Source organism: Sceloporus occidentalis, unplaced genomic scaffold (assembly GCF_023333645.1).
Source record: "Sceloporus occidentalis isolate IW3139 unplaced genomic scaffold, rSceOcc1.0.p SCAF_9, whole genome shotgun sequence".
Taxonomy (NCBI): Eukaryota; Metazoa; Chordata; class Lepidosauria; order Squamata; family Phrynosomatidae; genus Sceloporus; species Sceloporus occidentalis.
The window spans coordinates 9353706-9367663 of NW_028316989.1; the positions used below are offsets into that span (position 1 = coordinate 9353706).

Below are 13958 nucleotides of genomic sequence, written 5' to 3' on the forward strand. Positions count from 1 at the left end.
CTCTCTTTTGCTTCTGAAAATATATTTAACCACCATTTTCTAAACTGTCATATGTTATTTCAGGCACCTTCATGATATTCCAACTGTTTTGTTTCTTTTACATTTTAATTACCTACCTTTCTGTGATAAAATCCAGTTCAAAGTGGCTTACAAATAAGAATGTATAAATGCATATAAATAGGAATAACAGATATTTTACCATACCTTTGCACCAACGAGTTCATGCTTATGTGCAAGGTCTCTTTTTCCCCTGCCTCCTTTTAACCTCACAACAACCTTTTTATTGTGGTTAGCCTGAGGAGAAGGTTAGACTGCTAGTAAATGACTGGCCCTGACTCACCCAGTAAGCTTCATGAATGTTCAGGGATTTCAGTCTGGGTCTCTCCAATCCATTACTCTATCATGCATCCCATTCAGGAACATAAGCTTTCCTTGACTCTCACACTTGACTCTCACTTGGAGGGTGGTGGAATCTCCTTGTTTAGAGGTTTTTAAACAGAGGCTGGATGGCCTTTTGTTGTGTGTCTGTGTACTTTGATTGTATATTAGGGATTGGCCCTTGAGGTCCCTTCCAGCTCTATGACTATGATTCTACTTGCTATCTGAATTACCACCTTTATAGTGGATTGAAGGAGGTTATATATTTCACTCCCTGCTTCATTCCTTGAAGTCATGGAAAGGTGTGTGTAGCTGGTTTTGGGGTAAGGGGTTCTGTGAATCTATCACAGCATTCTTGTCATTTTTATTTGGTCTTAAAACTGCTACCATTGTACAAACAATAACATGTATTTACTGACAAGGAAGTAGCAGCACTATGAAAACAGTATATAACCCTTCTCTTGATCTGGGAATGCTACAGGTTCAGGAACAGGAGCGTCTCTGATTCTATGCACTATGTTAGGTATGAGTATTTGAAGTGTGAAGCATAACCAAGAAAGGCTCATGTGACATCACAGCATGATCCTTTCTGGAGAAAAAACCCTCCATATTGCACACACCTATTACTAGGAGCTGTTTATGCACAAGGAATACACATTCCCTTCCAACAATTCCTTTAGGAAGTACTTCTTGCAACACAACATTCAACACAGTACAACACACAAACTAACTCCACCATTAAGATGCAAAATATATATACTCCACACACTTCCATGTCATCACCCTCTGAAGATGCCAGCCACAGTTGCAGGTGAAAGGAGCCTGCTGGTATTTGCAGTCACCATACTGAGAAAGCTATAACTTGCTCATTCCACCAGATTTCCTCCACTGCAGTATGTACTGTTTCGTGGAATGATTGGTTGTTGGTCTTCTGAATCTGAAGAGTGGAATAAAAGTCACAAGGTCTGGTCAGCTGCTTGTGTCTACCATTGCTAAATGACCTGTTCATAGAATGCATTGAAGATTGCACTGATCGATCAGAGATGAAGCATCTAGAGATGGCTGATTCTCTTTTACAGAACCTCCAGTACAATGTGCACGAATTCTTGCCATGGTCAGGATCAAGTTAGGGCTCAGTAATTGTTTTCCTAGGGAACCTTTGGCTCTTAGAAATGGTGTTAGACTGGAGCTTCTACCATTATTATTATTGTTGTCAGTTGTTGACAGTAAGTAGGGATGATGAGAACTGTAGGTCAAATGTCTGAAAAGGCCAAAGGTTCTGTCCTCTGCAGGATATTAAGGAATTCAGGCAGACAACATTCTTGTATAAAATATTTGAAACAATAATGTTTTTTATCTGGCCCTTAGTTAGCCATCGCTTTGAACAAAAAACAGTGCAAAGGACTGGAATGTCTAGCCTTCAGACTTGGTTGGTAAAGATGGTAGATCAAGTTTTGCCTGAAATTAAGGTTAAGGCTTCTCAAGGTGCAGTCTTCTGCAACATGGGTTGGTTTCCTCAATGTTTGTGGTTGCAGTCCCCCATCACCCTTCAACATTTGCCATGCTGGTTGGGACAGGGGAGTTACAGGTGAAAACACCTGCAGAGCCCAGCTTGGAGTAGGCTGCCTTTGGGAGTAGATGGGATGGAGAAGGAAGAAGGGGCCACAACCAGTGAAGCAATATATCTTATGTTTTCCCTTAAGTAGTTTTACTGATAAAATTGTGTTTTTGTTACAGTTATGCCCAACATTTTCCTTCTCACTTTAGTTGCCTGTATATTATACTGACCTTTTCAGTTTTTTTTAAAAAAAGACACATTTCCGTTTAAATGAAGTTGTGCATTTTATCAGTTTGCTTATAGCCTGACAAAGGAGGCCACCTGCTGCTTGATCCGATTAGTAGGAGCTGATTAGCAAAGCTCAGACAGACTTTGTTAAGTGTACTGCGGTCAGGATGTAAAGTGCAGGGCAGTAAAAACCCGGATGACACGGCCTTCGCCTCCTCTTCCTAGTGGCCCTGTCACCAAGACCGAACTTCAAGGTGGAGCAGGATACGATGCTTTGTGGCTGACAGCTGTTTTATTTTCATGATAAGCACTGTAGAAAGAACAGGAATTAGGGCACGTGCTCCAGTAACTTTATGGTGAACAAAGAAAATGAAGCCTAGGGTGGATTAGGACACCAAAGTTTAAGCCCTATATAAATCATAGGTGTTTCCAGTATAAACTCAGGTGGAACTAGTGAACTTGAACAATTTGGACATACATCCTTATCTTTATTACCATAGTGTTAATAAGTATCTAGATAGCTGCAGCTCGCACACCTATTGCTGGATAAAAGCCTTGTGCAAATGACTACCAGTGGGAGTACACCAAAGAGAAAGAGAGTATGACAGCAAGGGCTGAAGTCTGTGCATAGAGTTTTCTTGTGTGCCTAGCCCAAGGTCTAGATAAGTTATATGCAAGAGGGACTTTGATGTAGGCTCTGGATAAGGATATCAATGTTGCTGTCTTCCACATTCAACTTTCTTCTTTAAAAAAGGATAACCAAACACTCATGTTCCTTTTTGTTAAATTTATGGATTTGAATGTTTTCCCCCAAAGCAAAACCAAATTCCCAACCACTTCACTTGTCAAACTCAGTTGTTCTAATGTACTAATGGCAACCCTGTCATAGGGTTTTATCAGCAAGTGTTATTCCAAGGAGGTTTGACATTGCCTTCTTTTATGGCTGAGAGTATGGCTTGCCCAAGGTCACCTAGTAGTTTTTTGTGGCCAAGTGGGGATTTGAACCCAGGTCTACCAATATCCTTGCACACCACTCAGACCTTTGTATCATGCTGGCTCACTGTCAAACCCAACATATAAAACTATTTCTGGTGTTGAGTAGATTTGTGCTATACCTGCCTGCCAGCACAAGTGAGGTAGAAATGTATTGAGACTCAAGATGAACACACCTTGACGTATCCATGTTGGAGCATAGCTGCATGGGCAGCAAAGGTTGGGGACTCTGGGACAGTGTCTGGTTGTGTTTATAGAGCTAGGAAAAGAGAGATAGCATGACTCTCTAGCAATAACACCAGTAACCAGAAGGATGATATCTTCTGTCTGCTGCCAGCTACAGATAAACCTAGCCATGTCTGTGGCAACACACACACACAATCCTCATTGCTTTGCAGGTGTGCTCTAATGTTGAAAAGACTGCTCGGGAAAGCAAAATATGCTGGCAGAGCATCATACTCCACCAAGCTGATGTAGTTTCTCAGGTATGCTGGATTGCACCATTATGCAGCCAAGCACACAATGGTCAGTACAACCAAGAATTTTGTGATTTTGCACAAATTATTCCAGCTCTGCATGTCTTAGGGCCTTGTCCCTCTTCTTTGGTGAGAACAATGCCTTGAAATGTAAGTGTACATATATTTTCTTCATTTTTTAAAAAAGATCTGGGTGTTTTTAAAAAGATTCATTGGAATACTTTGTGGTACTGTGGTTAATGTTTCATGCATCATATTTAATGACACTCCCAGCAGTTGTCCTTTCTACCATCATCAAGGCCTGGCTTGCACAGTCCTGAATAAGATGTATCCTTGTGTAATCTCTGAAAATGTTAAACCGCTTAATGGCATTTACCCAGCATAAAAGCACAAGAAAATTTCACAAAAGAGTCTGTACGTATACTGTTTCTTTCATGGACGGGCTTTACCTGTACACAACTGTATTGTGGTAAGCTGCCACAATACTGCTTCCTATCTTGAATTCCATGCACCTTGGCTATAGTCATCTACAAAAGACCCAAGGTTAGTGTCACACAAGCTAGGAAAATGCATGTGTTTCCCCTGTATACATTCTGGATTTTGTCCTGGTAACAAAAGGAGCATTGAATCTGAATATCCTATGTTCATGAATGTTGCTTATGCACCTGCCCATGTGTTTCACAAGGGAGACCCGCCTAGAGTCTATTCTTTCACTCTTTATGTGTCAAGCAAAACCTCGTTTTATTTTCACAGACCTTTCAGGTATTCTCAGTCAGGGGTGGACAGGTGATATATCTCATTCTACTAGTAGTACGCTAATCCACTTTGAGTAGATCAGCAAGGATTTCCAATTCTCACAATATGAACCAGAATTGAAAAGACTCCACATTCCTCACTTGCCCTAAGTTTTTCTAATGAATGAAGAGAGGCTGGGGTAATCCTTCTTTGTGGAAGGACTGTAAGCTCTATTTAGTTCTGGAAAGCAAAATAAATTCCTAGGGTCAGAATTCCTGAATTCTTTGTGTATTTTGTATCAGCCTCTTGGGATCTGTGATGTTGTGTGTGTTGTTGTTGTTGTTTTAAAGTACAGCCCAACAAGCCTGATGCCCGCCCACCTCTACTCCTATTTTTTAAAATAAAATAATTTATTAAACTTTTTACAGTTAACAAAAATTAAAAGCAAAACAGAACATAGAGAGAAACACAAGATGCATAAAATCTGCACCACAAGGAACATGAAAAACGCATATTTTAAAATCACCTCAATTAGTTACAGTACTTAGCAATTAGTAAGTAAATCTTGCCATCTGTTACTATGTGAAAACGGTGGACAATGCTGACTGCTATTAGAGTTGGAGCCCATATTACACGGAATGAGTTGCATGGTTGTTCCTTACTTTTTCATGCATGTACACAGTGGCGTCACTAGGGTTGGCGTCACCCCATTCTGTTGGTCTACACCAGAAGATAAATTGGCACAACAAGGAGCTTATATTAAAATTGAGATCCAGGGCTGGGCAAGGGCAAAGTATGAGGTATAAGTAAGTCTCAATCCAATCCAGTGAGATCAAGGTCCAAGCTAAATAAATATTAGCTGTGTTTGTTCACTTATTCACCATTAATCCTCTGGAGGAGAGAGAGAATAGGCTGCCATTACTCAGTTGATGAAAATAATGTATTTCTCATGGTGAGCTGGTCCTTGTCATGTGCAGAACTCAGACGACTTTGAAATATGATTTATCCTTATTCTACTATTCCCTGATACCTGAGTCTTGTCTACCTGATGAGGAAAAAGGGTAAACCTCCTCCAGCATGTTGGTGACAAAGCAGGGCATCTCTCTGCCCCCAGCATGTTTTCCTCTTGCTTCAAAAAAGAAGGCAACTCTCCAGCTAATTCGGGTCATCAAACGAGCAACTTCAAGATGACATTCCTCTCCTTCTAGCAGCTCCAGTAAGGCTTTGAGGAACATGGATTCCCATTGGTTGATGAAAGAAGCATAGCCTGAAAATGCCATGTGGGGAATATTAATGTTATTGCTCTCCTTCATTGAGATTATGCCTGCTGTTTGGATAAGGCTGCCCTAAGATATTTTGATGCCTGAGGTGCAGACAGCACCCTCACCACCCACCTCTCCTCATTCCTGGCAGTAAGAAAAAATGTGATTCCGTAAATTATTTAATTTTAATTAAATAAGATTATTTAAATTTAATCAAATTGTGTAAATCAATTTATTTAAATTAAAATGATATAATTATTTAAATTAAATGCATAAATAGCTAACAATTTGCTGCCCTTCCATGACACCCAAATCCAAGGTGCCTGAGACTAGACAACAAACATATATTTAGTGAACTAAAAAGGTGGGATTTATTTTGACTTGCAAAGGTTTTAAGACTGGAGAAAAGACAAGAAATTGTTTTTTTTCTGCAAAATGCAGTCAAATAATAAACTGTTATTTGGCTTTTCGTCTTTCACCTTAACAATATTAACTATTTCAAGCTGCAAATAAAACATTCTTCTCATTCTTAAGTTGCAGTCCCTTGCGTGCTCACTTTGGGACACTAGGTGGAATTAGTTTTGGAATGCATATGCAAAGTGTCAGGTTGTTATCATACATACCTGGACTACATGAAAACATGACTGCAGTATTTTCAGGGATGGAGAGATAGTGTGAGAAACAGTCAACCTCTGGTTCACTACTATCTGTCTGGAGGTCTTTGCCATAATCAATGCCATAATCAATGTTGTCTCCACGACAGGCCTTAAAAATACAATCAGTTAAAGTAGATTTGAATTGGTCTTCTTTGTGCTTCCAACAGCAGCCCCATGATCAGTGGAGCCAGATCAAGGACAAAATGGTATCTCCCTCGCACTGCATATACACAAGCTGCTATAATATCAGTTGAGTAAAGTGGGCCCTTGGGTTCTGCTGGGGTTTGGTTCCAGGAACCTCCCATGGTTAAAAGGGCTGCTGTCAGGCTGCTTTGGGGGTGTGGCATTTACACGGTGCATGCCCCAAATGCAACCAGAAGCCACCTTGAGCCCGCCCCAACCTGGAAAACCCAGGCCAAAAAGGAGCATGAAAAACCTGTTCCTTTTTGGCAGCCCAGATCAGGATTGTGGTGCTGGCCTGGATCAGGGCCAGATTGGAGCCAGGTGCATGTAATTGCCATGGTCCTGCAGTAATCAGGATGGGAATGGCCTCTGGCACCATAGAAAGGACGTCATAACTAGGTTGTCCTGGCATTATGATGTCTCTTGTGTGCAGTGCTGTTTGGCTGCTGTGCACGAGGGACAACATCATGGTGTGCGCCACCTGGATGGGCGCATGCAATAATGGCACCCCGGTGGAGAAAGAAGGGCTTGGAGCATGTGAAAGCTCAGCCATACTGCAGCCCTACCGTGCATGCAGGCCACATAAACTGCCAGTCTGCTGAGCCCCTAAGTCATCCACTAAAGTGATCAAAGCCTTTTTTGTTAGTGGCTTCCAGTTTGCTTCTAGGCTCAGTTCCATCCCCAAACTTCATGGGATATTAAAAACAACTTTGCACTGAATGCATAGTTTTTTAAAACTCCAAAGAGCATCAGCTGGAGGGGAATGAACAGCTATGATGGAAGAACAGAAGCTTTCCCACCACTGCTATGTTCTAGGAAATTTCTGGTATTTGCCAGGAAGAGGAAATTCCTGTAGAATCATGAGTCAAACACAAGGCATAGTTCAAAATGCCGAGGTGATGCCACTGATACCAGAAAATGTAATAAAGCTGATTCAGGGAATTTCCTGGTGCAGAAAATGAACTAATCCTTGACGACAGATAGGAAACATAAAATACTTCCCTCTATCTTTTTACGTCTGACTCATATACATAGGCACATATTCTAAGTGAAACCAAAGGCACTGTTGTGGGTGTGTATTCGTTTTCTAAATACATGTTTCACGCTCTTGGGTTAGGCTGTCCTTTCATTTATTTTCATAAAATCTGTTTTGACACATGAAATGAAAGCATCTAAAGTTGTTCATACCATTAATCAACCCAATGTTCAAAATTCTAGGAGAGTAATCCCATTAGAAAAATCATGAGAGTCCTGTTGTGATACCTTTAAATGTTTAAGGCAAAGCACTACAATGGAGGAAATTTTTTTGATCCGGAATAGGATTGCCAAGGGCTTTTTCACAGTGCAAAATTATAACACTTTGATTCCATTTTTACTGATATGGTTGCATCCTAAGAAATCCTGGGATTTGTAGTTTAGGGAGACATTACTGCTGTTTGGTAGAGAATTCTACATAACTCTCCTTAAACTGCAAATGGAACCATGATGTTTAAAGTGATATAAAAGTGCTGTAATTCTGTAAAATGAAAGAAACCCTGGTGATGTACTTTGACCTTGATAGTGACACCATTGGGGTTAAATCTTGGGATCAAAATCGAAGGCAGAGAGGTTGGAAAAGTTACTTTTTTGGACCATAACTCCCAGAATCTTAGTAAACGTCAGGCACTTCTAGGAGTTAAAGTTTAAAAACATTCTCATGTTCTGACTGAGGGCTCCATAGGCCAATGGCCAAAGCTGGGACTGTGCATTACAATATGCATTGGATGAAGTGACCCTCAATCATTTAGCAAAGACTAGTTGAGGAACACCATTCTACACTATGAAATTATACACTTGCAACTTACCTGTATGAAGAAAATTTTGGGCTTTCCCATTAGTTTATGACATCTTTGGGGTGATAATGCCTGGAAAATCTGTATAAGTTCAACTGGTTGTCCTTCACAGTCAAACACACTGCCTTCCTGTCCATGGCTGGAAATAATGCTCACAAAGCAGTCCCCGTGATCTGCGTTGCATTCTGCAGAGATAGAAGTGAAGAACCTGCTGATATGATTTTACCCTCCAAATGTAAACCTTGTCTTTCCATAATATCACAAAGTTGATTTAACATCAAGACTAAAATATGCATTCACTTTTTAAAAAGTAACACAATAACAACAGAACAGCACCAGCTAAAGCAATAAAAAACCTAAACGCTTAACGTTGTGTTTCATTACATACCTACTGAAAGGTAAGCCCCATTGAATTACATGGGATTTACTCCCAGGAAAATGTGTATAAAACAGTGAATCCTAAAGGCAGTAAGATCATAATGAATTTCTTAAGGATACAATGCTGCCAAAGTATCCATCCTTTTCAAAATTTCAAAATTTCAAATTTAAAAAACATTTTTAAATTAAATTTTAATTTTCTTAATTTTTTAAAAGAATGACATTTTAACCAAATCTTCACTGTGTATATGCAAATACATTTAGTTTGTGCATATGATATTGTAATTTGAAGGTATAATTTTAATTTTGCTAGTTGTTTATGTCACAGCTATTAGCATTACATTCAGTGGCCTATGGGAATTATGATTTTCTAGTAACATTAATGCCAAAAAAGCATAACCAGGGATTCTTTATGGTGTGAAATGGGAAAAGGTCAACATGAATTAACGCACTGGATGACACCAACCCCATTGCTCTTCTCCGGTTGTAGAAGTTTCCCTTTGTCTGAAATATTCATGCCAAGTGTCCAAACATTTCTTCAATCTCTCTAATTTGTGGGTGACCTCCTGGGACCCCCCAGGTTTTTGGGTAACAGTAGATTTTGCAATGTCACCAGAATTTTTTTTTTGGGGGGGGTATTATTGTTAAAAGAATTGGTAGTAAACATGGTAAATGATATATAACAACGGCTGCAAGAATATTGTTTGCTCAAACATGGAAATGGACTGAAGCACAGACGACAGAAGAATGGGTTTTTAAGGTTGCAGACTTTGTCCAAGTTACCAAGCTAACATGGATTTTAAAACATAAATCAATTGAAGATTTTAAAAAACAACACTGGAAACTATTTAAGGACTTTTTGACCAATAACCTGTAGTTATGGTCTGTGAAGTTGAAGGCTTTCATGGCCGGCATCCATAGTTTTTGTGGGTTTTTCAGGCTATATATAATAATAATAATAATGATAATAATAATAATAAAAAATTTATTTCTATACCGCCCTTCTAGAAATCAGGGCAGTGTACAACAAGCAATCCATACAATCAAACATATTAAAATACATTAAAAACATTACAATAAAAACAAGCAAACTCATGCCAGCTCAACCAGCTGACGAAGGAGGGGAGAGAGAGTATACTGGGGGGTAGAATCAGGGGTAGGCCCGCTTGAAAAGATATGTTTTCAACCCCTTCTTAAATTGGGCCAGGGAGGTTGCTGAGCGGAGCTCGGCGGGCAGCGAGTTCCAGAGGTTGGGGGCCAAGGTGGTAAAGGCCCTCCTGGTGGTAGTAACTAATCTGACCTCTGGAACTCTTAATAATTGCTGCCCAGTTGATCTGAGTGTGCGGGGCGGATTGTACGGAGAGAGGCGGTCCTCCAAGTACCCTGGGCCCAAGCCATTTAGGGCTTTATAGGTAATAACCAACACCTTGTATTGCGCCCGGAAGCGAATAGGCAGCCAATGAAGGTCTTTAAGCACAGGTGTTATGTGACTGGCCCTGGAAGTACTGGTGACCAATCGTGCTGCCATATTCTGCACTAACTGCAGCTTCCGGGTATGGTCCAAGGGTTGCCCCATGTAGAGCGCGTTGCAGAAGTCCAATCGAGAGGTTACCAGAGCGTGTACTACAGTTTCAAGGTCCCTCCGGTCCAGGTAGGGATGCAGCTGGCGTATCAGCCGAAGCTGATAACAGGTGCTCCTGACCGTCGCATCCACCTGAGAGGTAAGATGGAGCGATGAGTCAATAAGCACCCCCAGACTATGAGGCCGTGTTCTAGAAGAATTGATTCTTGATGTTTCGCCAGCAGCTGTGGCTGGCATCTTCAGAGAAATGTTATGTAGTTATGGTTATTAGTAATTCTACTAAGTCAAATTTAGTTAGTCAGATCCGTAATGGAAGAATGATATAATGTTTGTTAAACAGGGTGGCGTCGAAGTTCTCTTGTGTTTAGTTTGTGATCAGTTAGGTTGTGTTTATTATAACAGATAAGTGTTTTAGTGTCGTGCCATAGTGTTCATTTAGGGTAGTTTAATTTTGTTTTAGTTTTAGCTAAATGTAGGTATTATTTAGGTATAGTTCCCCTCCTTTTTTTTTCTGTATATTGATTACTTTGTTGTGATTTAGTTTGTATTTTTTTAAAATTAATAAATATGAACTTATTAAAAAAAAGACTGCTACCCTGATAATGTAGACATATGACAAACTCCTCAGATTTGCAGTGAGTGGTTCACAAAGACTAGTACAATTACAAAAAAATATTCATGATCATTTTAGTTTGATAAAGCAATTCAGGCAGATCCTATCCAGTAAGTCTTGCACTGCCGCATCTATCTGTGCCTCCAGACAGACTGAAACATATAGTATTAGGACTGGGAAAAAGACTTGGAGATCATCTTGTCCAGTGGTTTTTGACTTTTGGTCCTTCAGGATCTCTGTTCTGGATTCGAATTTCCAGAAACCCAAACCAACACAGCCAATGGTCAGGGATTCTGGGAGCTGAATATTAAAATATCCGGAAGACCAAAAGCTGAAAACTAGTTAATGTAGAATCTGAAATCCAAGGTGCAACTATAGTTATCTTCAAGAGATGGCTGTCCAGCTTCTACTTCAATACCTCTGACGAAGGAAAGCAGACCATCACTCAGTACAATCTGATCCACTGTTGAACAATTGTTACTTTTGAGGAAATGTCTCCTAATGTTTAGCTGAAATCTGCATGTCTCCTGCCTCCACCCACATGTCCTAATCTTGCCCTCGGGAGCAAGCAAGGACAAATCTGCTCCCTCTTCTGCATGATAGTCCTTCAGATATTCGAAGACAACTCTTATGTCACACGTCTACTTGGAACCAAGCACACCCAGCTCTTTCAATTGCTCCTCTGTCCTGGTTGCTCTTTTCTGGCCCCACATCAAAGACAAAGCAACAGACATACCTTCCTCATACAGTTCTTCCATTTCCTTAGCTGTCAAATCATAGCATAGTTTCACAGCATAATTGCACTTGGACAGTGCTTTAAAAAGCCGCTCTGCTTCTCTCCTAGCCCCAGGTCTTGACGGAAGCTTCTCGTGGGATTTAGTGCTATAGAAATCGTAATTGACAATGATGAGAGCCCTGTTCTTAGCTTGGTTTGACATGCTGTGCAACACAGGGACTGGCACCAAACCCGAGAGATTTAAGAGCACCTGATTATATGTACTGATAGCTAGATGTACATGCACTTATATAATCTTTGCCCAGCCTAACTTTATGATGACTCAGCTAGCAAGTGCGGGAATGAAAGCAAAATCATATCCTGGTTAGTTAGGCAGGTGACAATGCAAACATTGCTGTTTACCGTCTACAAATTGCTATCGTTACTCCTGAGTAATTCCGTGACCTGAGATGCAGGTGGTTTTGTAATATTGTAAAGAACAAAGCAAAATGAAACAGGCACACACCCCATTGTATAATATACATGACTGTGATGAAGCGGCTTTAGGAGCTGGCTGGTTTCGGTGAAGTGCCAACATAGGGGCCTCTGGGTGAGAAGGGGATTTTAAAAAGAGTATCCGCACTGCAGGAATACTCCAGTTTGACACCACTTTTACTGGATTACTGCTATTGAACCCTGGGAACCTTAGGCCTGTTACAGACTGCCAAAATAAAGCTGCTTCGGGTCTCTTTGGAGGTATGCTGTTTAAATGATGCATGGGTCCTAAGAATCCGGAAGCTGTGCCAAAGCTGCAATCCAGTGCTTAGGAATGGAGTGTGGCTTTGGCGTGACCTCTGAACTGTTAGGACCCATGCATCATTTAAATAGCATACCTCCAATGCGACCTGAAGCAGCTTTATTTTGGCAGTCTGTAACAGGCCATAGTTTGTTATGGCACCAAAGCAGAGCTATATTATATTGAGTACAGATTATATTAATTATTTTCTTGTTGCATCAACTATAGATTGTGCATCTTCTCTTTTGCAAGTAAGTCACTTTGAGACTTGATCTGTGGGAAATGAATCATAAATTTAATAAATAAATGAAATTAAATGAAAAACAAGTCATCTGATTTCATATTTGTCCATTGAGCCAATGTTCTGTGGTGACTAGAAGCAGACATTCCTGTTGTCTGGAGGAGGTCTTTCTCATCATTCCCTGACTGATCCCTTTTTAAAAATCTGGAAGTGTCAAAAGCTTGGAACATTTATAAATTTTACAAAGAAAGTAGATATGCCATGACTGGACTCTTCCAAAGTGTACATGCCAAGAAATGAAGACATTAATCTTCACTTTATTAATTTGGCAAACAAACAAACATGGTCCTCAGGCATCCTTAGCACTAACTGCTACGATGACAGAACTGATGACATATTTTCAGTGGCTTGATTTTCTTCTTTAGTTCTAATGTCTTAGTTTTGGGTCATGAATGGGTCATGAATACAGTCTGAATATACCAGGATACTGATGGATTATTTGCATTGGCAGAAGGTTACATTAGATGACATTTGAAGTCTGTTCTCATTCTACACTTCTGTTTTTGAGCATTGAAGCCCAATTTCTTTGTCTTAGGAGAGATGGGAATGATTATAGACTGAAGATACTTGGTGGGTGTGTTAGTGGCTGTCTGTCTTTCATGCATACTATTAAAAACAACTGCTGTTGATTTTACATTCATGAACCAAGCTGAACAATTGGGAACTTTGGGTTTCTCTGCACCTATTTACTACTACAGTCTTTGTGGAGGAGAAAAGAAAGTGAAAGGAAGCAAATAAATATGAAAAAAGGAAGCAAATAAAACCACCACCTTGGGGCAATGATGGTTATTATATGACAGGAACTTCCAGCGCATGCTTCTCACGTGGCTAGTCAGTTGTTCTCACTGGACAAAGTCCTCATAGGTTGCGGTGCAGAGTTCATAGCTCAGGCTATTACCAGCTTATAAAGCAAGCAGGAGAAGCAAAACTTCCGACTAGTGTTCAGGCTGGGCCATCCCAACGTATTTCACTACCTCAGAGCAAGACGAGAAAGTATATCTTCCTTCTTCCATGTACAGAGGCTGAACAAATTTTAACAGTGTCTAATACTTTAACTTTGTTCCTTTCACACTAGTGACAGAGCACATGATGTTGCCTCCTCCTGTATCTGCGGCCGCCTGAGACAATTACTTCACTCAACCCATTGATCAGGCTTTCTGCTCCAATTCACAGGAAGCTACTAAATCATACTATTTCTCCAGGTGCTCTGGTGGAAATCTTCCACTACTACCTGGTTCTTGTAGATTTAGCTTGGGAGCATCTGCTCTCAGA

The 13958-nt window shown here is 40.4% G+C and overlaps 1 protein-coding gene across 1 annotated transcript; it reads right to left on the minus strand.

The window, feature by feature from the left end:
* Positions 1-4902: 4902 nt before the first annotated feature.
* LOC149306850 (caspase-3-like) lies at positions 4903-11813 on the minus strand. Its single transcript, XM_089538839.1, has 4 exons — positions 11611-11813; positions 8314-8486; positions 6254-6395; positions 4903-5635 (listed from the first exon to the last, which is right to left on the minus strand). The coding sequence occupies exons 1-4, from the start codon at positions 11810-11812 to the stop codon at positions 5385-5387; spliced, it is 768 nt and encodes a 255-aa protein (XP_089394965.1). The 5' UTR covers position 11813; the 3' UTR covers positions 4903-5384.
* Between the last annotated feature and the right edge of the window lie 2145 nt (positions 11814-13958).

What these genes read in the sequence shown, in the direction of transcription:
- LOC149306850 (XM_089538839.1), bottom strand. Translation starts at nt 11,812, where the DNA reads ATGTCAAACCAAGCTAAGAACAGGGCTCTCATCATTGTCAATTACGAT. An exon ending in GGAAGAACTGTATGAGGAAG is followed by an intron (nt 8,487 to 11,610) that starts GTATGTCTGTTG and finishes CTATCTCTGCAG; the next exon opens with AATGCAACGCAGATCACGGG. An exon ending in CCAAAATTTTCTTCATACAG is followed by an intron (nt 6,396 to 8,313) that starts GTAAGTTGCAAG and finishes TGTATTTTTAAG; the next exon opens with GCCTGTCGTGGAGACAACAT.